Below are 26,133 nucleotides of genomic sequence, written 5' to 3'. Positions count from 1 at the left end.
GCCATTTACGAGGGGGGCTGGGAGGACGAGGCCTGGGGGCGTCATCATCTTACGTTTGCACCGTCCATCCATTCGTTCAACAGGTGCTTCATGCCAGCCGCTGTGCCCAGCACCAGCCAGTTCGGCAGTTAGGAGAGCCACCCGCTCCCCAGGGGACCTCATGGAGTGTATCACCAAAGCCCTTACCGGTAATCCTCACTTTATAAGAACTCCTACTCACCTAACGGACCATGACACACTCCCAGAGTGATCCTAAGGCCTGGCCATTGGGAACCAATTGTAACTGTCCATGGACACGTGGATTGAAGAATGCTGAGGACTTACCCCACAACAATAGGGCAAGGTAGGTGCCGTTACTACCACCATTTAACAGACGAGAAAACGGAGGTTTGAGACAGAAGTTAGGTCACCACAGCTGGTAGGCAAGGGAGCTAGAATTAGAATCAGGAGTCTCCCATCGACATCTCAGCCGGGGGAAAGGAGAGAGGTGGTCCCAAGATGGATCTCAAGTGCACGTTAAATATTGGGCCTTGGCTCCAGGAGGCCTTTTCCACTTCTCTTCTACATCCCCCCTTATGACAGGGTATCAATGGCTATGAATTACATTTTCCCGGTAGCTCTGGGCACAGGGTTCAAACATACCGTGTTCCCTTGTGAATGTTCACCACAGGCGCCCACTCCCGAGGAGGCTTTTGAGAAGCAGGTGGGCAAGAAGACTTCTGTAGAAGTCAGCCCGCTCCCCCCAAGTGCTCATTCAGAATGAATGAAGAGGATGTGCAGCAGAATGGATGATTCTGCCAGCACCATCATTGTTGGACATTCTGAATACCTTGTTCACCATCATGGCATCTCTCACTAAGGAACCCATTCTACAGAATAAGAAGTGAGGCAGTACACTGACTACCATAGGATTCAATGGTTTTATTATGAACCTCGTTGCCCAAAAGCTGGCCTTATAGGACAGTGGGCTGGAGCAGTGAAGACCCAGGTAGGAGACAACACTCAGTAAGCTGCGTGTACTGTCCTTCAAGTGCAGTATATGCTCCAAACCAAGTTGCATGAAACCAGGAAACAGTAGAAGGGAAACTGAAAGTGTTGTCTCCCACAGGTAAGCCTTACCACACACTTTCGAAATCAGTGCTTCCTGCTCCTATGACATCATCGGCTCTGTTCCCACTGGAGAACATATCATTCCTCAAACAGGAACTTGACACTGCATCTGGATATTGCAGGTACATGATGCCATCAAGTCCTCAAGAAAATAAGGGAAGTCCTGACCGGTTTGGCTCAGTGGATAGAGCATCGGCCTGAGGACTGAAGAGTCCTGGGTTCTAATAGTTTGGGAGGTTATTTTTGGTGGTCTTTTGGGAAAAAAAATTTTTTAATATATATTTTTTTTATTTCAGAGAGGAAGGGAGAGGGAGAGACAGAAACATCAATGATGAGAGAGAATCATTGACTGGCTGCCTCCAGCACGTCCCCCATTAGGGACCAAGCCCACAACCTCGACATGTGCCATGACTGGGAATTTTTTTGTGTGTCTGTTTTTCTATTTTATTTTATTAAATCTTTATTGTTCAGATTATTACATTTGTTCCTCTTTTTTCCCTCCCATAGCTCCCCTCCACCCAGTTCCCACCCCACCCTCTGCCCTTACCCCCCCCCCCACTGTCCTCATCCATAGGTGCACAATTTTTGTCCAGTCTCTTCCCGCATCTCCCACACCCCTTTTCCCCCAAGAATAGTGAGTCCATTTCCTTTCTATGTCCCTGATTCTATTATAATCACCAGTTCATTCTGTTCATCAGATTATTTATTCACTTGATTCTTAGATTCACTTGTTGATAGATGCATATTTGTTGTTCATAATTTGTATCTTTACCTTTTTCTTCTTCTTCCTCTTCTTAAAGGATACCTTTCAGCATTTCATATAATACTGGTTTGGTGGTGATGAACTCCTTTAGCTTTTCCTTATCTGTGAAGCTCTTTATCTGACCTTCAGTTCTGAATGATAGCTTTGCTGGATAAAGTAATCTTGGTTGTAGGTTCTTGGCATTCATCACTTTGAATATCTCTTGCCACTCCCTTCTGGCCTGCAAAGTTTCTGTTGAGAAATCAGCTGACAGTCGTATGGGTATTCCCTTGTAGGTAACTGAGTTTCTTTCTCTTGCTGCTTTTAAGATTCTCTCTTGCCAAAACCGGTTTGGCTCAGTGGATGGAGCGTTGGCCTGCGGGCTGGAGGGTCCCGGGTTCGATTCCGGTTGGGGGCGTGTACCTGGGTTGCGGGCATATCCCCAGTGGGAGATGTGCAGGGGGCAGCTGATCGGTGTTTCTCTCTCAGCGATGTTTCTAGCTCTCTGTCTCTCTCCCTTCCTCTCTGTGAAAAATCAATAAAATATATTTAAAAAAAAAAAAAAGATTCTCTCTTTGTCTTTTGCTCTTGGCATTTTAATTATGATGTGTCTTGGTGTGGTCCTCTTTAGATTCCTTTTGTTTGGGGTTCTCTGCGCTTCCTGGACTTGTAAGTCTATTTCTTTCACCAGGTAGGGGAAGTTTTCTGTCATTATTCCTTCAAATAGGTTTTCAATATCTTGCTCTCTCTCATCTTCTGGCACCCCTATAATTCTGATGTTGGTACGCTTGAAGCTGTCCCAGAGGCTCCTTACACTATCTTCGTATTTTCGGATTCTTTTTTCATTTTGTTTTTCTGGTTGAGTGTTTTTTGCTTCTTCGCATTTCACATCTTTGCCTTGATTCTTGCGCTCCTCTGGTCTGCTGTTGGGAGTCTGTATTTCAGTCCGTGTATGCTTAATTTCTAGTTGGTTCTTTATCATAACATCGAGGGTCTCATTAGATTTCTTGTAGATCTCAATAACTTTATCGGCGGCTTCTAGACAGTTCTTGAGAGACCTTAAAAGTGTGGTTCTGAACTCAATATCCTCCATTGACAGTTTTGTCCTGTTTCTTTGTCTCCGCATTTTTATGCTTTCTTGGTGCACCCCCTAGTGGTCTTTGTGTGCAGTCTTGTTGTAGTTAAGCCTTGATTGTTGTAGTAATACTAGGGGGATTTGACCTCCAGGTCAACTGGCTGTGAGAATCAGCTGTGTCTGCAGTGGGAAAACTTCTGTCCTCTAGGGAGGTGCTAATCTAGCCTTTGCCTGAGGCTATCTGGCAAATGGCTCTTATATATACTCACATATGTACCATTTCTGGTGCTCTTTATTCCTTGTGTAGATTGAAATTTCCAATTGGTATTGTGTTCCTTTTACCTATACCACTTTGTCGAATAGTCCTTGTAGTGCACATACGTTAGGGACTATTTCTCCCAGTTTTTAATATATAAAAGGTCTTTATTTTATTTTCATGTTAGATACATTTAAAAAAATTTTTTATTGATTTCAGAGGGGAAGGGAGAAGGAGAAAGAGAGATAGAGAAACATCAACAAGAGAGACACATTGATTGGCTGTCTCCTGCACATTAGAGGATCAAGCCCGCAACCCAGGCATGTGCCCTGACTGGGAATCAAACCTCTGGTCCATGGGACAATGCTCAATCTACTAAGCCACACCAGCCAGGCATAGTAGATACATTTATTTAATATCCCTCCTTTAGCTAACTGGCCTTTGCTCAAAAAGTGAATAAACTTAAGTTTTTGCTGAAAAGCTTCAGGTGTTATCATTATTGTTAACTTTGTGTTGTTTATCTCTACATGTTATTTGTAATTATTTGATTATTGGATCAATTTATTATGTAATTATTTAAATTCAGTTATTATTAAAGAAAATAAAACACCCAGGCTGGATGAACTGACCAGAATCAAGCTTGGCAATACGATTCATACTTCAACTTTGCTCCTAGGACAGTGCCTGCAAAGCACTCTTGGAATTTTTCATCCATTTCCTGGTTCTGAGTTGCATTGAACAGATTTTTCCAATCACCAACTTCACCTACAGCACACACACAAAAAAGTAGACACAGACACCTGTTAGAATATTTTTTATTTTACCATTTTTCATTGTAGTGTTTCACTTTGAAATGTGAAAATGAACACATGAAAAAAATTAGACAGTCTTCAAAACAAATGTAGCCCTAGCTGGTTTGGCTCAGTGGATAGAGTGTCAGCCTGTGGACTGGAAGGTCTCAGGTTCAATTCCAGTCAAGGGCACATGCTTGCGTTGCAGGCTCAATCCCCAGTAGGGGGTGTGCAGGAGGCAGCCGATCAATGACTCTCTCATTATTGATGTTTTTATCACTCTCCCTCTCCCTCTCCCTCCTTTCTCTCTGAAATCAATAAAATATATATACTAGAGGCCTGGTGCATGAAATTCATGCACTGAGGGGAGGTCCCTCAGCCTGGCCTACGCCTTCTCACAGTGTGGGATCCCTCGCTCCTTACCACTTGGCTGGCTGCTCCTTAGCGCTGCTGCAGAGGCGGGAGAGGCTCCAGCCACCACTGCTGCACTTGCCAGCTATGAGCCCGGCTTCTGGCTGAGCGGCTCTTCCCCTGTGGGAGTGCACTAACCACCAGGGAACAGCTCCTGTGTTGAGCATCTGCCCCCTGGTGGTCAGTGAACATCATAGTGACCAGTTGTTTTGATTGTTCCACCATAATGGTCGCTTAGGCTTTTATTATATAGATTTTAAAAAACAAAATAAATGTAATTCCTTTTGTAAAATTAACAGTATACATTGGGACTTCTCCATCTGTGATATAGTAGGTGACATGCTCTTTTTTTTAAATCTTCACCTGAGGATATTTTTTCCATTGCTTTTAGATAGAATGAAAGAGTGGAAGTGGGGAGGGGGAGAAGTTGAGGGGGTGGGAGAGAGAGAGAAACATCAATGTAAGAGAGACATCTTGATTGGTTGTCTCCTGCAGGCCCCCCAACTAGAGCCTGGAATGAACCTGCAACCCAGGTATGTGCCCTTAATTAGAAATCAAACCTGAAACCCTTCCCTGCATGGCTGACACTTTAACCACTGAGCAACACTGACCAGGGCGGTGACTTGCTTTCTTGGCCTCAATGATCTCCCATCTCCATCTCTCTCCCAACACTCAGAACCTAAAATTCTAGTTTCTTGAGAGCCAGTTTTTTCCTCTCTAAAGTATTTTAAATAGCTTAAATATCCTTGAGAAGTTAACATTTTACAGCAAGTTTTGGTTAAGACCTCAGATACTGAAAATTTGCAAAGAGTGATTATTTGCCTGGGATTAGGATATGTTTTTCGTATTTGCTTTTAAAAGTAAAGGAAGTTGCCCTGACCAGTTTGGTTCAATTGTTTGATCATCAGCAGTTTGATCCCTGCAGGAGGCAGCCAATCAATGTTTCTCTCCCTCTCCCTTCCTTTCTCCCTAAACAAGTGTAAGTCACCGAGTGAGGCTTCCAGCAAAGCTCTTAAAAGGTGTCTCACTGAGCTGATACACATGACTCTGTCTCTTGCCTTTCCCTTTTCATTTTAATAAAATAATCCTTTAATTTTAATGTAATGGCGGAGCTCTCGTTGCTCCCTTGTCATCACACAAGGTGACGAGCAGAAAGGCGAAAGGAACGCAGTATCTAAGAGATACTGCGGAACCTCCAGTTCCAGCTCTGAACTGTGTCCAGCCTTCTTGCTGGGAGGAAAAGAAAAATCTGTCTCATTTAAGATCAAGTCACAGGGATCGCCTGTTACATACAAATGGACGGATGTCCTAGAAACCTATGCCACTTTACCTTTGCGGAACAGGAACGGGCCAACAGCCCCGTGTGTTTGCTGGGCCTTTGCTCGCATTGCCTGGAAGGTGCTCTGAGCGGAGATAGTCTGAATCTGCTCCCCAGTGAGAGAGAATCCAAAGAACTCGGCGATTTGTTTTATTCCAGCGGCCAGATTCTAAAAACAAAAATGTAAAGGATAACCACCTTTCTTTGGGAATCGTGCTGTGAGCAAAGACAGGTTTCATTAATCCTGTTTAACTCAACTGTCTATCTCTCTACTTAGATTTAATTTGATACCTCTGTATAAATAGTCGAGATATCCTTAGAAGATATTCTGTATTGGTTTTACTTTATGGTTTTAATTTAAAATTCTTATTTCACTACTTAGGATATAAATAATGATAGTATTAATTAATACGTTAGAATTTTATCTACGATGATAGTCTTTTTTTAAAATTTTATTGTTGTTAATCCTCACCCAAGGACATTTTTCCATTGATTTTTAGGGAGAATGGAAAAGAGAGGGAAATACAGAGAGAAACATCAATGTGAGAGAAACACATCGATTGGCTGCCTCCTGCACACGTCCAACCAGGGCTTTGGCCAGGAAGGAGCCTGCAACTGAGGTACATGCCCTTGACCCGAATGGAACCTGGGACCCTTCAGTCCGCAGACCGATGCTCTATCCACTGAGCCACACCGGCCAGGGCTGATTCTTCTCTTGGTATAAACCTAGGAGTAAACCACTTCTCATCACCTCCACTGCTCCTTCTGGCCTGAGCCCCCATCTTCCCGTGGCTGGACTCCTTCCTACAGGAGCCGCCTCCTAGTTTTCCCTGTACTTTGCTGCTCTCCAGTCTGTTCTCACACACCAGCCAGAGTGATCCTATTAAAAACATGTCAACTTCTACCACAGGTCTGCTGGACTCCTACCGTGGCTTTCTGTTTCACGCGGAGTGAAAGCCGAAGTCATTTCAATGAACTGCCAGGCCATTCCTCACACTCCACCCCACATGGGTGGTGTTCTCACTGGTTAGTGCCCCCTTGTTCACCTCCACTGACCCAGGCACATCTGCTTGCTTCCCGTCCCTTCATCATACAGGAGCTCCTCCCTCGGGGCCTTTGCTTCAGTCGATTCTCTCTGCCTGGGAAGCTCTGGGCCCAGTTACCCACATGGCTCACTCCTTCACTTCCTTCAGATCTTTGCTTAAATCCCATCCTCTCCATGAGGTTTCCCCTGACCATCCTGTTTGATCCTGGGATTTGTCTAGCGTCCGCACCCCCTGTCCTCAGGCATGCCCAGTGTTTTCATAGTCAGCTATGCCATTTCCTTTTTCTCACTATCATACACATTTTTATTTTTATTGTTTATTATTTATCACTCTGTCTTCTTGCCTTCTCCAGGGAGAATGTCAGCTTCTCCAGGGCAGGGAAATGTGTCTGGTCTGCTCACTAGAACCATGTTGAGCAATCACTCACTGTTTGTGAATAAACAACTAAAAATTACATGGAAAACATAAATCCAAAGTCGAATGCATGTTCAATTAAATCTCAGTTAAGACCTACCTATTGTTTTTCTCATTCCTAATTTGGCCCATCTATCATAAAAGGAAAATAAAGCAGCAACTGTTAGCTATAAATTGCTAAGCATTATTTTATTTATATTAAATAGTCAACCTAAGCACTTATGCGTTGTTTGTTTTCCCTAACAGAATACACATATCTGAATATTCTTCTTTCTTTTTCATTGAATACAATATGTGTTCATACATCCAGACATTATATATAAGTGTTCCATGTTGTAGTTTATAATAAATCTTGCTGTAGAATATCAATAATCATAATCTCACCTCTTTCAGGTCCTCATATAATATGAACTTAACATTTTCATTATCAAGATGTTTGTTCCAATTAATTGCAAAGTCAAAATAGCTTCCCCAAGAAACTAAAAACACAAGAAAAAGAATATTTAAGGAATTTAAAATAATGGAGGTTAAAATATAAACTATCTATATTTGATTGAGCTCAAAGAAGATGTTTATAAGTTATATTAAATCCCTGTTCCAAAAGAACTGGTATAGCCAGTCTTATTAGATATTTGTTCATTTTATCTTCATAAATAACAACACAACTAAGCAAGTTGTAAAATGGTTTGATAAAAACTGCAAGACATTCATGAATATTTAGGTGAATAAAATAATTCAGAAGTAGTGATTGATACATGAAAACTGACAGAAATAATGCCAGAAAGAAATGATGCAACAGATATTATCTAGGTCAGTATTGTCCAAAATTTAAATTACACCTGTAATTTAAATTTTTCTAGTAGCCACATTAAAAAAAAAAGGAATAGGTGGAATTAATTTTAATATTTCATTTTATTTAACCCAGTATACAACAAAATAGTATTACTTCATCATGTAATGGACATAAACATTAATAAAACATTACATACTATTTTTGTATTTTAAGTCTTAGAAGCCAGAATATTAAGTTTTTATCAGAATCGTTTGATGTGTGTTTAGACTTCATAAAACATACAGTTGGAAAACAGAGCCACTACTAAAAGAAGCCATTAATTAATTAATCTGCTACTTAATAGCTGTGTGACCTTTCTATGTCTCTATTTCTTTCTTCATTAAATGGGGATAATAATAGTATTATCCATAGAGGGGTCTTATGAGAATTAGAGTTATATAACGTGTGTTAATGATAGCATGTAGTGCCTGGCAAGTAGTCACTGCTAAGTAAGTGGTAACTATTTTATCTAATATTAATCACTAATATATAATAAGAGGTGGTGAATCCTAATCCAGGCCTTCTCATTACAAATCATACACATTTTCCAGCGTATTGAGCTGCCTCCATTTAGCTGAATTTTTAAGTTCACAAGGCAGAAACTCCCTCCAACTCATTGCCACCACATCTCATCATAGTCCATCAAATAATTAGGCCAAAAGGATGGATAGGGCAACAAAGATTCCCTAAAATAGAGTTCTCATGGTTGAATGCTCTCTTGTATTATTACTGGAGTAATGTTTCAGACTTGCCTTCACTACCTCCATCCAGTCTAAGTGAGTAGTTACCAGACAAACCAAAGCTTTCTTAATGGTGCCTCATAAACATCTCCTGTGCACTTTCTGTTTCTCCAACATCCCCATCCCAATGTTTGATCTTTACTAAGGAGCCAGTGCTGTACCCAGCGTCCATGCATGTGGGATGGCATGGCATTGCTGGGTGATCACTGTTAAAAGCAATCTTCTCAGAGGGACCTGGCAATGATGTCTCCTCAAGGCTCACCTGGCATTAGTTCTTCCTTCTCCACTATGAAAACTCAACAGAGCCGCTACTAAAAGAAGGCAGTAGTTAACCTGTGGAAGCAGAGTCACTGCCACTTACAGCAGTAGGGCCAGTGGCAAGTGATTTAACTTTTTTGATTAGTTTCCTCATTCGTGCCATGGGACCAATACTGCCTTACTTACAGGTTGTTATGGTCTGAAATGAAATCATGGATTTATAACATCTAGATTAATCCCTGGAGCATTAGTAGACACTTCTACAATTGTAGTTATCAATAACCAGAGTAAAACATCAACATGGTCTAACAAAAAATTCATTTCCTTTCTGGTAAATAAATACGTAAGTTGTGGTTATTCAGTGTCATGATTTTATCTGTTTTTGCTTGTTATCGTGTTAGACAGAAACTTAAGGGAAAGGAACTAGAAACACTTTTCTACATGACTCTGTTTTAAGCCTCTTTGTCCCATGTCTATATGGCCACTCATACTCATAGTCAACATATAAATTGTCTACATTATTTTTAAGAACAGTAATGTACTATTTGATACACAGAACTAGTGGGGCTATAACATTTCATTTAAAAGTTATTTTTGGTTCCTGGATCCGCCTTAATCTCCTTTCTTTCTTTACCCTAAAACACATTTGAATTTTCATATTTATGTGATCATCTGTCAAAGTAAGGAGAATTATTTTACCAACCGTCATACCTTGTCCTTTCATGAATTGTCTGAAGAATTCATCCCAAGAGCCATAGCTTGGAATATCAGGGACATCATTGTGGAAATGGAAAAAAGATACTGCAGTATCTTTAGGATTTCGAAATATCACCAGTATCTAGGGAGATAAAACTAAGTTAATTGGTTTAGGTCTATGTTTTGAACTTTGGAAAAGTGAAAGGGTGGGCACAATCATGTGTCCTTTGTATGCTACATACTTTTGTTAATATGTAGAGAAAGAATGATCGTAAAAAACTGAGGAATTGGAGGTGACAGATGGGGAAGTCTTGGGAGAGGGGAGAAAAGAAGAAAAAGAACATTGATGTTGTAGGAGAAGACTTTTGCTAATGAGTTTAGACAGTAAAGAGGCATACATAGAATGTATAAAAAAGGAATAAAGAGCAAGCTCACAAGCGCATGAGCTAAGAGGTTGAACCCTTAAGCAAAGTAAATATTAAGGACAATGTGTAGAGTTTGGTGTCGGAAGATCAAAGAATGGCAGGCCCACTCTCCAGGGCCCGAGGTGTGATGGCTGATGTAGATGCAGCAGAACTCTGACTTCCCATGTTATGCCTGTCCTCTCTGATGAGGAGTGAATTTGTTCTTTTGAATGAAAAGTGTGAAATGAACATTGTGAAGAGCACATTGAAACCCAAGAGAACCAAATGATTGCAGGAGAATATCTGGCTGCTCTAAGTGAATTTAGTTGGGCTTTCTGGCCTAACGAATTCCATTTCAAGAACTGAGGAAATTGAAGAATACAGTATTGAGCACTGTTACTGGCCACTGAGGAATCTGAGACAACACACAAAAGCTTCCGAGGACTAGAAATTGGCAGAAATCATTCCAGGTTCAGAAAGGAGGCAGGCATGGATTGGCAAACTGCAGATTTGTGAACCTGACTTCCGTCAGGAGGAAGTTTTCCAGAATTGACTAAATAGATGATTTGGGATCACATACAAGAAGTCGACCACCAGGGGGCACCATGTGTTCTCACAAGTCCTTGTTGACAAACACCAAGCTTTCCTTAGACAGTTTCTAAATTAGTAATTTGTTGCTAATTACTTCTTCTACAAAATGGAAGATTGTAAGCTGAAAGCAGAAGCAATTAAGTATATAGAACTCCTGTGAAAGGAGGCTAAATAATTAAGGTAAACATGCCTGGAGGGGTTTTGAGGCATTTCTCCTGTCCTGACCAGGCCATTGTTTTAATGGTTGATTTAGGTAAAGATATAGAAGCTATACTTATCAGATTTGTAGATGACATGAAACTGAAAGGGAATCAGGATGGCAAAACACCTTGTCAGTCTAAAGCAAGCATGTCAAATTCATGGCCTGTGGGCCACATGCCTCGTTTATTTGGTTCATGTTAGCTTTTGAGTTTGACATGCTTGGTCTAAAGAAATACAGGAGCCCTAACCAGTTTGGCTCAGTGGATAGAGCGTCAGCCTACAAACTGAAGGGTCCCAGGTTCGATTCCGGTCAAGGGCATGTACCTTGGTTGTGGGCACATCCCCAGTAGGGAGCGTGTGGGAGGCAGCTGATCAATGTTTTTCTCTCATTGATGTTTCTAACTCTCTATCTCTCTCCCTTCCTCTCTGTAAAAAATCAATAAAATATATTTTAAAAAATAAAGAAATACAGGATACAATTGAATAGAGATAAATAAGCTGGGATCTATATATTTCACCTACCCTTGCCCCCAATCCAAAGACAGCCAATTTTTGTCACTTGAGGGTGTTATATTTGGGGCTTTGGCTAACATTTATTAGTTTCCCTGGCTTGCAGCAGTTTATAATTTTACAAAGCCATAAATTTGAACAGTGAAGGCCAGCTGGATGTGGACAAATCCCCAGCATCAACCACTTCCCTTGGCTTTCTTTTTTCTTTTCCCTTGGCCACTTCCCTTGTATTCCTGTGACAGTGAAACTGTTTCTCTCCAAATCCAAATGTTTTATAAATCAGAATCCAGACAGCCACTTACTGGAATTCAAATACCTTGTGATGATTGGAGTAGATGACCTTTTTTGTGTGTTTGTTTTCTAAATATATTTTTATTGATTTCAGAGAGGAAAGGAGAAGAAGAGAGAGCTAGAAACATCAACAATGAGAGAGAATCATTTATCAGCTGCCTCCTGCACGCCCCCTACTGTGGATCGAGCCCACAACCCGGCCATGTGCCCTCAACCGGAATCGAACCTGGGACCCTTCAGTCCCCAAGTCAATGCTCTATCCACTGAGCCAACCTGGCTAGGGCGGAGTAGATGACCTTTAAGGTATTTTCCAATTCTAAGTTCCTAGGATCCTGTACCCTGGCTACAAGGCACTAATTTTAAGCCTGCACTTCCCTAGTGATTTCTTTCCTCCATTATTTCCCCTCCTTCCTGTTACCATTGCAGTTATCTTAGCTGTTTCCCTCCTCCCACTTTCTTTGCTATTATTGCCCTATCCTCTCATTCCTATTTGTGGCATTCAAGAGTTTGAATCCTTATTTTAATTAATTCTCATCTTTGCTCCTGAGACAGAGAAAAGAGGCACCCAGAAATAAGGAATTGGGGAGAGTCAGGTGAAAACAAAAAAGGATCGGATAAAAACTAATAATTATGAGAATAGATCAATACTGTTTAATAAAACAAGTTTTTTTTTTTAAACAAAAAAGAGTAGCCAGAACACCTATAGTAACTTATGTATGACATGAAGTTTGCTATTACATGTGAAATTCAGAAATAAAATCGTTTCAGACTTCAGGTAAGTAGTGCTCACCAGATAGAACTAAAGGAACACTTCTTGCTTATTTTTCTAGTTTGTATTCATTTGTTAAACACTAATTATCCTAGCGGGGTTCTGAAATCTCTTCACTATAAAACGGATTTTAAAATATGTATGTTATATATCCTAGCAGAAAATTCCTTTGATTTGTGCAACTACAACAGATACATCTGAGGAAAGAAACAACAAAAGAAATGCCCAAATCTTACATGTCATTTATTAAAAGTCTATGGTGAGTAACAAATTCATCATATAGCTCAGAAAGCCAATAGCTATACATTAAAAACTTCACACTGAAATACCAGTCGGAAAGGACACTCACCTTAACTTTATTCTTGAAGATGGACCCAGGTAGTTTGTCATAATGGAGATGAGTTGCCAAAATCCTCGGCGATGGAAACTGTTTCATTCTCTTAAAAATATACACAACAAGGTGAACGTGTGTGCGTGCGCATTGCGTGTGTGTGTGTGCGTGTGCGTGTGTGTGTGTGTGTGTGTGTTTATGTGTATAGTGAATCACTCCCAAACTCAGTGAGTGTCTGACAGTAGTTTTAAGCATCACTATTGCGCTGTCTTCTCTTCCTCTTTTTTTGTTTTTTGTTTTTTTTACATGTCTATTTCCTTTGTGCAGATGAGGAGTGGAGAATCATAAATGAATAAATAGTTAAAATCCTCCTTTTGAACTTCCTTGTTGGATACTGCCTATCATTTTTTTAAAAACATTTACGTTTTCTCACAATCATACCAAATATTTTGTTCAAAAATGCTCATAATCCGCAATCCACTCTTTGCCTGAATTCGTATCTCTTCTACATTCAACGGTATGGGTCCACGTGGTGACTGGGAGTCATAATACTTGATTTATAAAAATTGCACTTTTTAGTCTTAGATGTACTTTTAGGTTCATTTACAATAATCCTCTCAGGTAGATATTGTAACCCTCATTTTAGAGATTAACCACAGGCTTTGAGGTTTTGAAGAATCACACAGGTGGTAATTTTCAGATTAAGTGATAGAGTCCTTTTTCCACCATAAAGACATGTGAGAAATGGCAAAGTTCCTAAAAGGATTAGAAAAATATCCAAGGGGCAAATGGGAGGTAATTCTAACAAAACTAGATAAACATATAATAATATGTTCATGAAAATGTGATATAACCAAACAGTAAGCAATGTAAAGACTAGCTATAGCTACGTCTCATTTAAGAAAATATATGTATTTTAGACAAGTTTTCTGTAAAGTGAATATCTTTTATGTGGAGTTCTATGCAAGTTGCATAGAAAAATATTTTTGTTCTTACATATGATAAAATTACAAAAGTACAAAAAAATGTTTTTAAAATTACGTGGAGGAAAAAAAAAATTCTGATAAGTTACAGATATTCAAAACCCAAATACCATACAGAGTTAAGACATTTTCCAGAAACCCTGGAGCTACAGCCATGTGTCTCACTCACCTTATAGAACATTTTTCATGTTAATTCAGATGCTCTGAAAAGACTCCCTTTTTACAGGGAAGCTTTCCCTTTTTTTTTTTTTTTTTTTTTTTTTTTTTTTATAAGCTGGCTATACTGTATAGACTAGGTTAACAGCTCAAATCAGAAAACTTGGGTTCAAATCTTAGCCCTGCAATTTATTACCTCCTTGACCTTAAGCAAATCTCTACAGTGTTATCCTTTGTAATATGGTGATAAGGTTATTCTGTAATAAAATGAGATGATCCCTGAAAAGTGCTGGCGATATGGTAAGCACACAATAACTTACAATCATTGTAAGTATTGTTCGTTCTGAACTCAAAACTAAAAGATCCCCCAAACAGAAGAAATCTTTCTTTAATAATTTGCTATAAGTGTACAGGCTGTTTTCTACTAACCTGATATTTTTCTGGGTCCCCACATTCAAGAATTGGGAATTCTGGATATTCATACTTTTTTTTAGAATCAGCAAATATTAATTCACTAATGATGTGAAGAATCCAATTGGAACCTCAAAGAAAAATCAGACAATCAAAGTTCACTAAAGAGGCTTGATATAGTAAAGGCATGTTACTTTAGCATATCCATCATAAAAAGTAAGATGAACCACCATTCCCTGATGTGTACAGTTGGTTCTTCTGTGTTTAAAATAACCTGGGCTGTGGCAAGAAACAAAGGTTTGTGGAAAACAGTATTTACTTACATTAATATAAAATTCAACTTTTTTCTCTACATTAATATAAAATTCAACTTATTACTCAGATTTCTCCTTTAACATGAGACAGTATTTCATTTCTAATTATAACATGTTCATTATAGAAAAATTGTATGCTGTGGCAATGATTGCTTTTATATATCATATGTTATTTTATCTTACATTAATGAATATTTTCAATAGGAGTATATAACTTTGATTTTATAAAATCCCAGCATCAGTTAAGAGAAAGAAAAATGTTAAATGAGTGAGGTTGGCTTTAATAAACAGAGATAAAATTACGGTTAAAAGAATCAAAAGTAGATGGTGTAAAATTAGATAATTTGGATTCTTAATGTCTTATTGTCCACCGATGAACGACCATTATAAAGCTGGTTTGAGAAACTGGAGGATTGATGCTTGGTCCTGAAAAAGAACCCGTTACATGGAAATCATTACCTGAATTATGGACGTGGCCATGGTTTTTCTTCAGTCAAAAATCAGGATGAAAATCTCTACCACAGTCAGTGCTCCATGGCAACCAGACTTTCCTGCATTCGTGTTTCTGTTTCCGGCCCTTCTGTGCATCTCTCTCCTCCTACACCCACCAGCCATCACGTTCATTTCACACACACACCTCCTTCCTCAGATCCTGTGGTTTCCAAATCTAGCCGTTTCAGTTATTGACTTGGCAACCTGTGCTCTGACCCCTCTTGGCCCGCTCCTCACTGATTTCTGGCTAGCTTCTTCCCCACCTTGGCCTTGCACCGTGCCCTGCCCACGCACTATGTCATGACAAAGTGAACATGAGCTTCTATTTACCACACTTTGGATAAGATGCCAGCAGGATGTCATCCCTTCTGGCTTCAAAGGTGTCCAAGGCTTGGAAGGTTTCTGAGGTGCACATGGTGACAGGGTAAGGAATCCCCTGATGGGTGAAAAACAAGCGAGAAAGTGCAGTTTCTTTAGATTTTTCCAAAGCTTCATCAATGTAGTCAATAAATTTTGACTTATCGGCCATGCTGGGTCCATGTGAATGAACCGGCGCTGTAGGGGCAGTGATAGCTTTTAATGGAGCTGCTCAGGAGGTGGAATAAACGGCTCCTCCCATTCACATGAGAAGGAAGTCATTTAATTCTCATCCAACACCCCTCCCCCAGCCTTTTGAATACCCACCTCTGACAAAAGGCAAACCCCAGGTGCAAAACAGCTGAGAATCAGAGAATATTAGACCAAGGGTTGATTATATTACCATTATAGGCAACTTCCACAATGAAGGTAAGAATGGAATCTGTTAATAGACAATAATATATATTAAATATCTAACAAGTAATTATTTAATTGAATCAGGTATACAGTTTTCTTATTAGCAAAAAGCAATTCATGGAATGAAACCTGTCTTCCTCTCCCCCTCCTCTTCCTCTCCTGAACCTGAGACCCATCAGTCCGAAGGCCAATGCTCTATCCACTGAGCCAAACCAATCAAGGCTCTTCTCCTCTCTTCTTTCAACAGGGGATAAGGCAGAGAGTTTTGAATCTGTACCAAAAGGAGGGATAAAGAACTCTACTTGGAAACAGAGCAGTCCAAGTAAGACCCCAGAGGCTTGAAATAGTGTACAAGTTGGGGAATTATGATGTGTTCCAACCATAAGTCAGAGAAAGGATGGAAGGAGATGAAGTTGGAGAAAGGGCTCCCAGGCTGTCCTCACATGGAAATCATTACAAAACCTCTCTTTCCCACACTCCCTCTTCACTCTTTCTCCCTTTCACCAGGTTCACCTATTTGCTTTAAAATAACCCATCAATTGAAAATTGAAAACAATTCAGGCCTTAGTCAGGATTTTCACCTTTATCCTGAGAACAATAGGAAACCATTTGGCAGACTTAATTAAATGAGTGGTCAGAGCAGGTTTTCTTTTTAAGTTTATTCTCGTTGCTGCATTGAGAATGGTCTGAGAAGGAATGGACAAGAAAGATTTGGACAGAGCAGTCAGGTGGTGATAGGTAAGAGAGATCATGGTGAACTGAAGTGGTGGGAGCAATAAGATAGAAGGAGTATCGGACAGGTGTGGAAAGTATTTCCAAGGTAGAATGGATAGGTCTTGCTGATGGGTTGAATGATCTTTTACCCTCTCTGCATCCACCCCCTTGGGCATTTAACTTTGAAATGTCCTCTGCCTCTGTCTCTGGACTTGACCATGTGCCTGGCTTTGGGTAATAGAATGAAGCAGAAGTGCAAGTACGGTGCGTGTAAGTCTATAACACGAGAGGCCTTGCTCTTTCTTGTGTTTCTGTCATCTCCATGAGGACATTCCTGAGGTAGCCTACTGGCATGGAACAGATACGTGGCAGAGACTTGAAGTGCCCAGTCAGCCCAGTTGAGACTCCTCTAGAATCTAGAAACTCATTAGTCAACAGAGCCAAATATCAACAGTGCAGGGTGGGGCTACTTCAAGAGAGACAGACCCAGGACCCCTGACTTCTAAGCCATGCCCCTCCCACTGCACCACACTGCCTCCTTCACAAGTATGAAGCTCCTGGGGTTCGAGACAGTGCTTGAGGGCAGAGCAACACTCTCAGCAGGCTGAGAGCCGCCTGTGAGCCGTGTCAGGGTTGCTCATTCTTTGCCCTCTTGGTAGGCCAGGGCCAGAGGAGCACTGAAAGCCAAGCCGGGGCACTGTGCCGTGCGATGGCACCTTGCCGCAAAAGCACAGGTGGGCTTTCCGTTCAGAGGGGCAGGCCCTCCCCGTGGGATGCCAAGCACGGCACTTGATGCAAGCCAATGTAGACGAAGTGGCACAGGAGGAGGCGGGGGGGTGGGGGGTGGGGGGAGCATCACAGCTGGGACCTTGAGATTATGGGGAACCTGAGAACCACACAGAGTTGGTAAAGGTGGAGGAACTAGTCAGGTGGCTCTGGGATGGGAATCAGCTAACCAATGAGGGTATAAAACCACTGTGTGCCTCTGGGTTTCGACTGCCAGGAGAGGGGCAGTTAGCCTAGGAAGCAAGGAAGCTTTGCAATGTGCTACTTGGTGTGTCAAGGTTTCCTGATGCAAGGACAGTGGGATCTTATTGAAATACAACCTGCAAGAAAGGCCTAAATGCCGGAAGCCGGTCCATCCTTGCTGCTTGACACAGTCGCTGCAGGGAAGAAACATCTGCACAGCATATGTTTCAAGGGACCTGGCATATATGGCATACTATTCTTAATATGTTTGCTCACCTTCTTGGCACTATGTGTTTTAACCAAGGTCACCTCTCCGAGAAAGGTTGTTTCCCCAGGTAGGGATTTTCCCCTGGAGTCAGGGAGGGAATAAAACCCCTTAACTAAGTGCCAGGAGGGTAGTTAATCACTTTAACTATGAACAATCATGCTTAAGCTACATAATCTTTACTCCCTGGAATGGAGATAAGAAACGCCCTAACCTTTGGAATAGAAATTGACAGGATTAAAATCAACTGGTATAAATACAGATGTAACAAGACAATAAAACACAGAACTTGGCTGGAGATCCTGGACAGAACCTGGCTGGAGATCCTGGCTAGAGATCCTGGGTAGGCTGCTGATCAACTGAATGCTGTCTCCGTGTCATTCCTTCTTCGCCAACTCCGTCCACACCTTTGGGAACCCCTGGACCTGCTGGGGTTGGACCCCAACAATTGGGGCCCGAACAGGGACATGAACCCTGGACCTCTAAAGCCCTGGCTGGAGGACGCAGTAACGAGTGCAGATCAGGGAGATGCTTGCCTGGAGGAAGTGACTAAGGCTGCTTTGGCCACCCACTATGCCCCATGGGGTGGGCACCCTCAGCGGGAGCCTGGAGACAGTGGAGGATGGCGGATCGGCCTGCCCTGACCGAGAGGCCAACAATTCTCTTCCTGAAGCCTGGGAACTTTCAGATGATGATGAAGAACATGGTGGGGAAGAAGCAACCAGCATCCCCAAAGAGCAAGGAAGTGACTATATAGGTGGCCAGCCTGCTCCCGTGTCCCTCAGCCTTCTGGAACCCTGCAAGGCCCTCCCGGGGAAGAGGAAACTGAGGAAGGAGGAGTTGCTGAGGATAAAGTGATGACATTCTTCTCTTTCCCGCCATCACACTGGGAGCACTGTCCAGGGATGGAGGAGGAGGAGGATGGAGAAGCTGTAAATAAAGTTCCCACAACATCTACTCCCCCCTCGTCCCCAGGATCCAAGCCCAGAGCTTGGGTGTGTGCTGCAGGGGAAGAGGAGGCTGGAGCTAAGGAGGAAGAAAGAACAGAGTGAAGAAACCAGGAAGACCTCCATTACCTCTTCATCTGCAGGCTCCCGCCCCAGCGCCTGCGAGTGTAATTCAGGGGAGGAATCTGAGGAAAAGGATGGAAAGGCTGAGAAAGAAGCCAACTCAGAGCCACACTCCTCAGTTCTAAGCCACAGGCCCCTGCTCAGGACCTGGCAGCACCAACCCAAGAAGATCACAGAGGAAGAGGAGGAGGACAACTCTTCAGGGGAAGCTGAGGGTCTGTCGGCCATCCCCACCACAAGTACCTTCTTGAGGGCCTGGGTGTACCGGCCAGGAGAGGACACAGAGGAGGAAGATGAAGACAGTGATTCAGGAGCATCTGAGGAGGAGGGAGAAGCTGAGGGTCCCTCTTCCATCCCCCCCACAAGTACCTTCTTGAGGGCCTGGGTGTACCGGCCAGGAGAGGACACAGAGGAGGAGAATGAGGATGAGAAAGATGGTTCCGAGACAGCTGGCTCGGACCCCAGTTCTCCCCTCAGGCCCAGAGTGCCCTCCTCAGGAACTGGACATACCCACCTGGAAAGGAGACAGAGGGAGTGGAAGCTGCTGAGGAATGGGGAGAAGCTGAGTCCTTCCGAGCGGCCATCTATCTACCAGGAGAGAAGCCACCACCTCCCTGGCCTCTTCCTCGGCTGCCCCTCGGCTCAAGTCTGCAGGAACCCCCACCCAGCATCCGGACCCCGAGACTCCCCAAAAGGCCAGAAAGGTGCACTTCTCTGAGAAGGTCTCCATCCATTTCCTGATTGTCTGGGCTGGACCAGCCCAGGCTGCCCAAAGGAGCTCCTGGGAGCAGTGTGCCCGGGATCGAAGCCGCTTTGCCCGCCGAATTGCCCAGGCTGAGGAGAAACTGGGCCCCTGCCTCACCCCTGCAGCTCGGGCCAGGGCCTGGGCACGCCTCGGGAACCCTCCCTCTTCTCTGGCTGCCATACCCGCCACAACCCAGACCTTGCCCACATCCTGTGTCCAGGCCACACTCTTGAGCCACACTGTGGCCTCTCCCTCCCCTCTTTAGGTGTCCGTGTCTCCTGCCTTAGACCTCAGTGGGAGGTGTGGCTAGGATCCTGTGGTTTTTGTGTTATTCACTATTTATTTTTTTACCAGTTGGTTTAAGAAATAAAGTCTTTTGGTTTGTACTGAAAAAAAAAAAAATAGGAAGATTGTACTATCCTATCCCTCCCTAGTGGCCACTCTCATTATCAAAGGTAGACGACACAGTATCGAACTCTTTGGAAGGGAAGTTACTGAGATAATAATACCTTATAAAAGAGAACAATTAGACACACTCTTACAATTTGAAGAAGAGTGGCAAATAGCTATAGGTAACTTCCCAGGACAAATTTTACATCATTTGCCAACATCACCTATATTGCAATTTCTCTCCCTACATCCGTTTATATTTCCTATTAAATGTTCAAAAGAGCCATTATCACCTCCTGCCTCAAACAAACAAACCCAAAACTCTTACCTTCTGAGGAGAAATATTTTTATGACCACAAGTGAAATACATTTCCTGGGTTCTAGAAGACTTCATTTAATAACAGCATTTTGGGAAATCACTGTGTCAAATGTACACAGCAATTGTGAGATGCCTTTCAATTTCAGAAATGTAAGCCTATAGGAACACATGCATCATAGAATGGTGGAAACTTTATGTCAACAGAAAGTATCTGACTGAGGCAATGGTGGATGTGGGAGGGCAACTTTTAATCTCCATTTCTTAAAAAAATTATTTTATTGTTGAGAGTATTATAAATATGCTTATTTCTCCCCTTTTGCTGCCCTCCACCCATCTCCCATCCCACCCCAGGCCTTCACCAGTCTATTGTCTGTATCCAATGCATGTATGCTTATAAATTCTTTAGCTAACCTCCTTTATTCTCCATTTTGAGTGGACAGAACTGACCAAAGAGAGTGCCTAGTTAGGAATAGGTGTCTGGGTTTTGTTATAGTTGTGATTAATTTTTTTGAAGTTTGTAAAAAAGGTAAAATTAGAATATGCGAGTGTTTTGCTGTGTTTTTAATTTCCAAACAGCACTCCCCCTTGAAGGTCTTATTACCTTACATAATAAGAGGATGCTATTCACTGAAGGTGGGAAGGTTGTGTATTTCAGAATTTCCTCCCTGAAAGGAAAAGGGGTAGGACTGGACTCCCTGCCAAGCTGCTTAGTGGGATTGTCCCCTCCATTGTACAGAGCCTTTGTTTCCCTGGGAAAGATAGACTTTAAGATATTAATTCAAACTTTGTTATTGTCCTTTGCTTGCATCTTCGTGAGTAAAACATTAAAAAAAGACAATATGGCTGGATCCTGTTCTGACCTTAATGCCTGTAGTTATAGGAGGATTCAGGGCTGTTTTGATTTGGCAATAGGAGCTCTGATTCTCGTTAGTCTCCCTAGGCTCAGGGCAACCTGTCAACCTTACAATTCTCCACTCTAGTTGTACGGCATGCGTGAGGGGAGGAAACAGTGGCAGGAATGATGGCAAAATAACCTAGGCTACATGATGCATTTGCACTGGCGTGCCTTTGAGTGCAGGCTGCCCCCAGGTCCTGTGAGATCCCAGCTTGCAGTTCGGCTCCCGGGTCCACTCAGGCCCAGGGTAAGTGGGGTGGACCTCTCAGGCAGTGCTTCCTGACTTGGTTCCTGGCCCTGGTGGCAGTAGCAGAGGAGGTTTATTTAAAGCTCCTTACTTGAGATTAAAGAGAACGTTTCTACTTACCTTCTTTTCTTTTAATTAATTTGTGTGTGTTTTTAGTCTGAGAGAGAGAGAGAGAGGGAACAGGTGACAAAAAAGTCGTTATCAGGTGTCCCTTCCCCACAATATTCCCTCCTCTCATTTTGATAATGTGATCACCCTGTGGGATGAAAAGATGAAAACTTTACTATTCTTACCTAAAAGAAACGAAACAGAGGAAGTTAAAAAAAAAAAAACAAGAAGAAAAAGAAGAAATTATAACACCAGGCAGGTGAGCGGGTAGGGAGAGTTGTTTTGCTGTTCACTACAATACTGTACATTACTGATAGGAACACGGCCCAGGCTTTGCGTTGCACCTGGTGCCTCAGGAGACCTTTATGTTCCATTTCTTTACCCGTCCCCTCATCCTCCTACAGGGTATTGTGGGCTATACTTCTCAAATCTTAATTTGCAGTAGAATTGTCTAGGGATCTGGCTAAAAAGCAGATTTTGAGCCGGTGGATCTGCTTTTCTAACAGGCTCCCAGGGGAAGCCAGTACTGCTGATTCTTGGAGACCATCACACTTTGGGCTGAAGGGTGCGGAAGAATGAGCACAGGCTTTGGAGTTAGCGGCCTGGGTTCAAATCCGAGTCCTGTCTTTATAGGCTGTGTGCTTGTGGGCGGGGTAAGCCTTTCCCCTTCCCTGTAAAATGAGATCTTCACAGCATGGGGTTGTTTTGACTGAGGTATGTAGGCCACAGTCGAGAAAGGCTCCTAGCAAGAGGACAATAAATGCTAATTACGCCCTGGGGGCGGGGTCAACGCCGGGGGGGCGGGGTCAACGCCGGGAGGGGCGGGGCTCTGTCAACTCTAGCGCACGCGCAGCCCCTAGTGCACGCGACTCAGGTAAGACCGCGGGGCGGGGCACTAGTTCGGAGCTAGATTTGTGCTGCCCAGAGCGGGAGTTCGGCAAGTCTGGGGGGGCCCTCGTTATGCTGAGGACACTGGGGTCATGCTGAGGACGCTCGGGGCCATGTCTCCCCGCTCACGCCGCCGGACTGACCGAGTGTTTCCGGGTTGCTCGGCGACCTTGGCCCCAGGGCCGGGGCGGTGCAGGCCGGGCTGGAGTGCCCTGGGATCCCGGGGGCAGCCAGCGCGCCCCGGGCAGCTGGGCAGACGGTGGGAGCAGGGGGCTCCGGTGGTGCGAGGCGGCGAGGGGCTGAGGATCGTGGGTAGCCAGCCTGAGGTCGCACGCGGGCGCCTCGCAGGCTGCTCGGCTTTTGCCGGTGGGAACCTGGAAAGACGTAGCTGGGAAATGTTCAGTATCTTATTCTAGACTGAGTCCTTGCTGCGGGACAGGGTGTTGCCTGGATCTCCCGCTGTGGTGCAGATGAGGGGTCTTCGGATGCCACTTTGAGCCTTGTCTTAAGCTTGTGTGCACTGAGCCCCGTGTGATGTTAACCCCATGATCACAGCGCTGCTTCTCTCTGAGCCCATTGGAGGACCGATTTATTTGGAACGTCCCCCAACTTCCAACCTTTTCAAAAGCTTGTCTGCTCTTGTTTCTCCCCTGCAGGTTAGTAGCCCAACTTTGTTGTGCACAGTATGCCTTCGGTGGTCTTTATCTCACGGGCTTTACTTGCATTGTAAAACGTGCGTGTTTGTGTGTGTGTGTGTGTGTGTGTGTGTATATATATATATATATATATATATATATATATATATATATATATATACATTTTCAAGAAAGGTGAATGATTTATTATACAGTGTTATTTGGACTTTGTTGTTTGAACCCTTAACCTCACTCTCTTCAACAAAACGAAATGGCATTTTACTGGGATTCCTTATACTCTAAGTCTGGCTACAGGCAGGCTCTGTTGTTCTTTTCACCCCTTGAACATTAAAAATAACCCCGAGAGCTCCCTGTACTGATGAGGGCTTATTTCCTCTCAGTAATGTATACAGCATTGTAGTGAAGAGCAAAACAACTCTTCTCACCCACTCACCTGCCTGATGGTTATAAGTTCTTTTTTTTTCTTTTCTTTCACTTCCCCTGCTTCTTTTGGGTAAGAATAGTATTCTTTTTTTTTCTTTTCTTTCACTTCCCCTGCTTCTTTTGGGTAAGAATAGTAAAGTTTTAATCTTTTAGTCCCCAGGGATCATATTATCAAAATGAGAGAAGGAAATATTGGGGAGGTGGGGGGGACACCTGATAATGATTTTAGTAGGATACTACAAAGGTAGGGTATTTAATTACCTCCCCACCCTCAGGTGTTGTGAAAAGGAATCAGGAGTGAATGGAGTAAAGGCGTGACAGTGAGCTGAGCTGGGACGGCTGAGTATTAGAGAACATACCACCAGCACAGAGGGCAGAACCATGTGACAAAGAGCATGCTCAGGACAATACCAACATACTGAGATAATCACACTGGGAATGGAGTTATTTTTATTGAAGCGGCATTAAGTTTTAATATGCTCATTTAGTTCACATATATTTGTTGTTAAACTTAGGATGGTCCGCACTTTGGAACCACTGGCAAAGAAGATCTTTAAAGGAGTTTTAGTAGCTGAATTTCTGGGTGTTGCTGGAGCATATGTTTTGTTTAATAAGATGGACACAAGCCAAGGTAATGATAATTCAGAAGTGAATGTTTTATAGAGGAGTATACAGTTTGCTAATGCATTTTAGGTGCTAAATGGCATTGTTAGAAAAACTGCTTCTTTAGATTCAGCGTCATTAGGCATTTTTACTATGGCACAAGGGGAAACTAGGTGTTAATTATTGTAAATGATTCTTAGCTTCCTCCTAAAAAATTGTTTGCAGCCTAGCTGGTTTGGTTCAGTGGATAGAGCATTGGTCTATGGCAGGGGTGGGCAAACTTTTTGACTCGAGGGCCACAATGGGTTCTTAAACTGGACCGGAGGGCCGGAACAAAAGCATGGATGGAGTGTTTGTGTGAACTAATATAAATTCAAAGTAAACATCATTACATAAAAGGGTAAGGTCTTTTTTTTTTTTTTAGTTTTATTCATTTCAAATGGGCCGGATCTGGCCCGTGGCTGTAGTTTGCCCACAGCTGGTCTATGGACTGAAGGGTCCCGGGTTTGATTTTGGTCACGGGCACATGCCTGGGTTGCAGGCTCAATCCCCAGTAGGGGGTGTGTAGGAGGCATTGATGTTTCTCTCCCCTTCCCTTTCTAAAATCAATAAAAATATATTTAAAAAATTGTTTGCAGACTAGGGGATATGTTTCACACTTCCCTGGGTTTTCCTAGTGCAGGGGTGGGTAATAGAGCTAGTGTCCTTAGTCTGGCTTAGTTTGGGAGCACAGATGTAGCAAATGCACCTCACTATTTGGTAGACTGAGTAGCATAGCCAAATTGTCCAAGTAACCAGTTTCTTAGGCTTGCCGAGTTCTGCATCCACACTAGGCACTGAAACCCTTTCCCAAGCCCTGGCTATTACTGAAAGTGCTTTGACCTATTGTGAGGTGAAATTTTATCTGAGAGCTAACTAACCTTTTTATTTTCCCCCAAGTATGTTTTTATTTTTTCAAACCGTGACCTCCTGGTTCATGGGTCGACACTCAACCATTGCGCCACATCGGCCAGGATCACAAACTTTCAAATTAGGAAGTGCTGCTTTCTCTTTTACTAAAGCAGGGAATAGCAATCCCCAGTGGTGGCCATCTTTGAAACCTGTCATTTGTTTTCTTAAAAAGTACTTCACCGGAACAGTTCCACGATGCTACTGGATATTCAGTCTCTATGCTTTTGTTGTTAATCCTCACTCGAGGATATTTTTTCCATTAATTTTTAGAGAGTGGAAAGGAGAGGGAGAGACAGAGAGAGAAACATCGACGTGAGAGAGACACATTGATTGGTTGCCTTCCACACTGGCCCTTATTGGGGCCCAGGGATTGAGCCTACAGCCAAGGTACATGCCCTTGACCAGAATCAAACCCAAGACTCTGCAGTCTCTGGGCCGATGCCCAAACCTGAGCAAAACTGGTTAGGGCAGTCTCTATGCTTTTAAACTATAAGTAAGGGTATATAAAAAACCATCCAAATAGTATTTAAAAGCAAATTAAAGTTTAAGATCAACTTTAAAAAATGGGTATTGTAGTCTTATTTCTAATTCCAAAACAAGGTAAAATTGCATCCATAAAAATAATTTATAAAGTTACATAACAGAATTATACATTAACATTGAAAATTTGCTTTTAAGTATCACTTCTAAGTAAATTACATCATATATATAGGTCAAAAATGTTAAAACTCCGAAATAACTATGGAAGGCTATATGCAAGTGCAGTTTAGACCCAAAAGGATAGTTTCTGGATTACCAGGACCTTAACAAAAATTTCTAATTTGTGGTATCCCTACTTTATATGCCTTAAGGTTAAAATATGGCTGCATATTTTAATATAATGAATCTCTAATCATGTCTAATTTTAAGATTTTTTTTCCCCATCAGATTTTAGGCAAACAATGAGCAAGAAATTTCCCTTCATCTTGGAAGGT

The 26,133-nt window shown here is 42.6% G+C and overlaps 2 protein-coding genes and 1 pseudogene across 4 annotated transcripts in view; 2 read left to right on the top strand and 1 right to left on the bottom strand.

The window, feature by feature from the left end:
- Positions 1–2,713: 2,713 nt before the first annotated feature.
- SULT6B1 (sulfotransferase family 6B member 1) lies at positions 2,714–15,671 on the bottom strand (the record flags this gene model as incomplete). The annotated part of the gene is made up of 7 exons (XM_081100872.1): positions 2,714–3,948; positions 5,716–5,872; positions 7,548–7,642; positions 9,705–9,831; positions 12,805–12,894; positions 14,355–14,467; positions 15,473–15,671. The coding sequence occupies 7 exons, from the start codon at positions 15,669–15,671 to the stop codon at positions 3,818–3,820; spliced, it is 912 nt and encodes a 303-aa protein (XP_080956998.1). The 3' UTR covers positions 2,714–3,817.
- A 2,660-nt stretch (positions 15,672–18,331) lies between these two features.
- LOC308525911 (protein phosphatase 1 regulatory subunit 15A-like) lies at positions 18,332–19,989 on the top strand (annotated as a pseudogene). Its single transcript has one exon. The product of its transcript is annotated as a protein phosphatase 1 regulatory subunit 15A-like (transcript).
- A 2,467-nt stretch (positions 19,990–22,456) lies between these two features.
- CEBPZOS (CEBPZ opposite strand) overlaps positions 22,457–26,133 on the top strand; it is a 6,565-nt gene continuing 2,888 nt past the window's right edge. The window contains exons 1-3 of one of the 2 annotated variants that reach the window (XM_081100965.1): positions 22,457–22,512; positions 24,121–24,236; positions 26,087–26,131. In XM_081100965.1, the coding sequence (XP_080957091.1) occupies positions 24,122–24,236; positions 26,087–26,131 (160 nt within the window). In that variant the 5' untranslated portion in view covers positions 22,457–22,512; position 24,121. Of the gene's footprint in view, positions 22,513–22,925; positions 23,183–24,120; positions 24,237–26,086; positions 26,132–26,133 lie in introns of those variants that run through there. The other variant, XM_081100964.1, reaches the window with a different exon arrangement.

The sequence above is a fragment of the Myotis nattereri genome (genome assembly GCF_964212035.1).
Source record: "Myotis nattereri genome assembly, chromosome: 10".
Taxonomy (NCBI): domain Eukaryota; kingdom Metazoa; phylum Chordata; class Mammalia; order Chiroptera; family Vespertilionidae; genus Myotis; species Myotis nattereri.
Note: the sequence above shows the minus strand (reverse complement) of the source record. Positions and strands in the feature narration are given on the sequence as shown.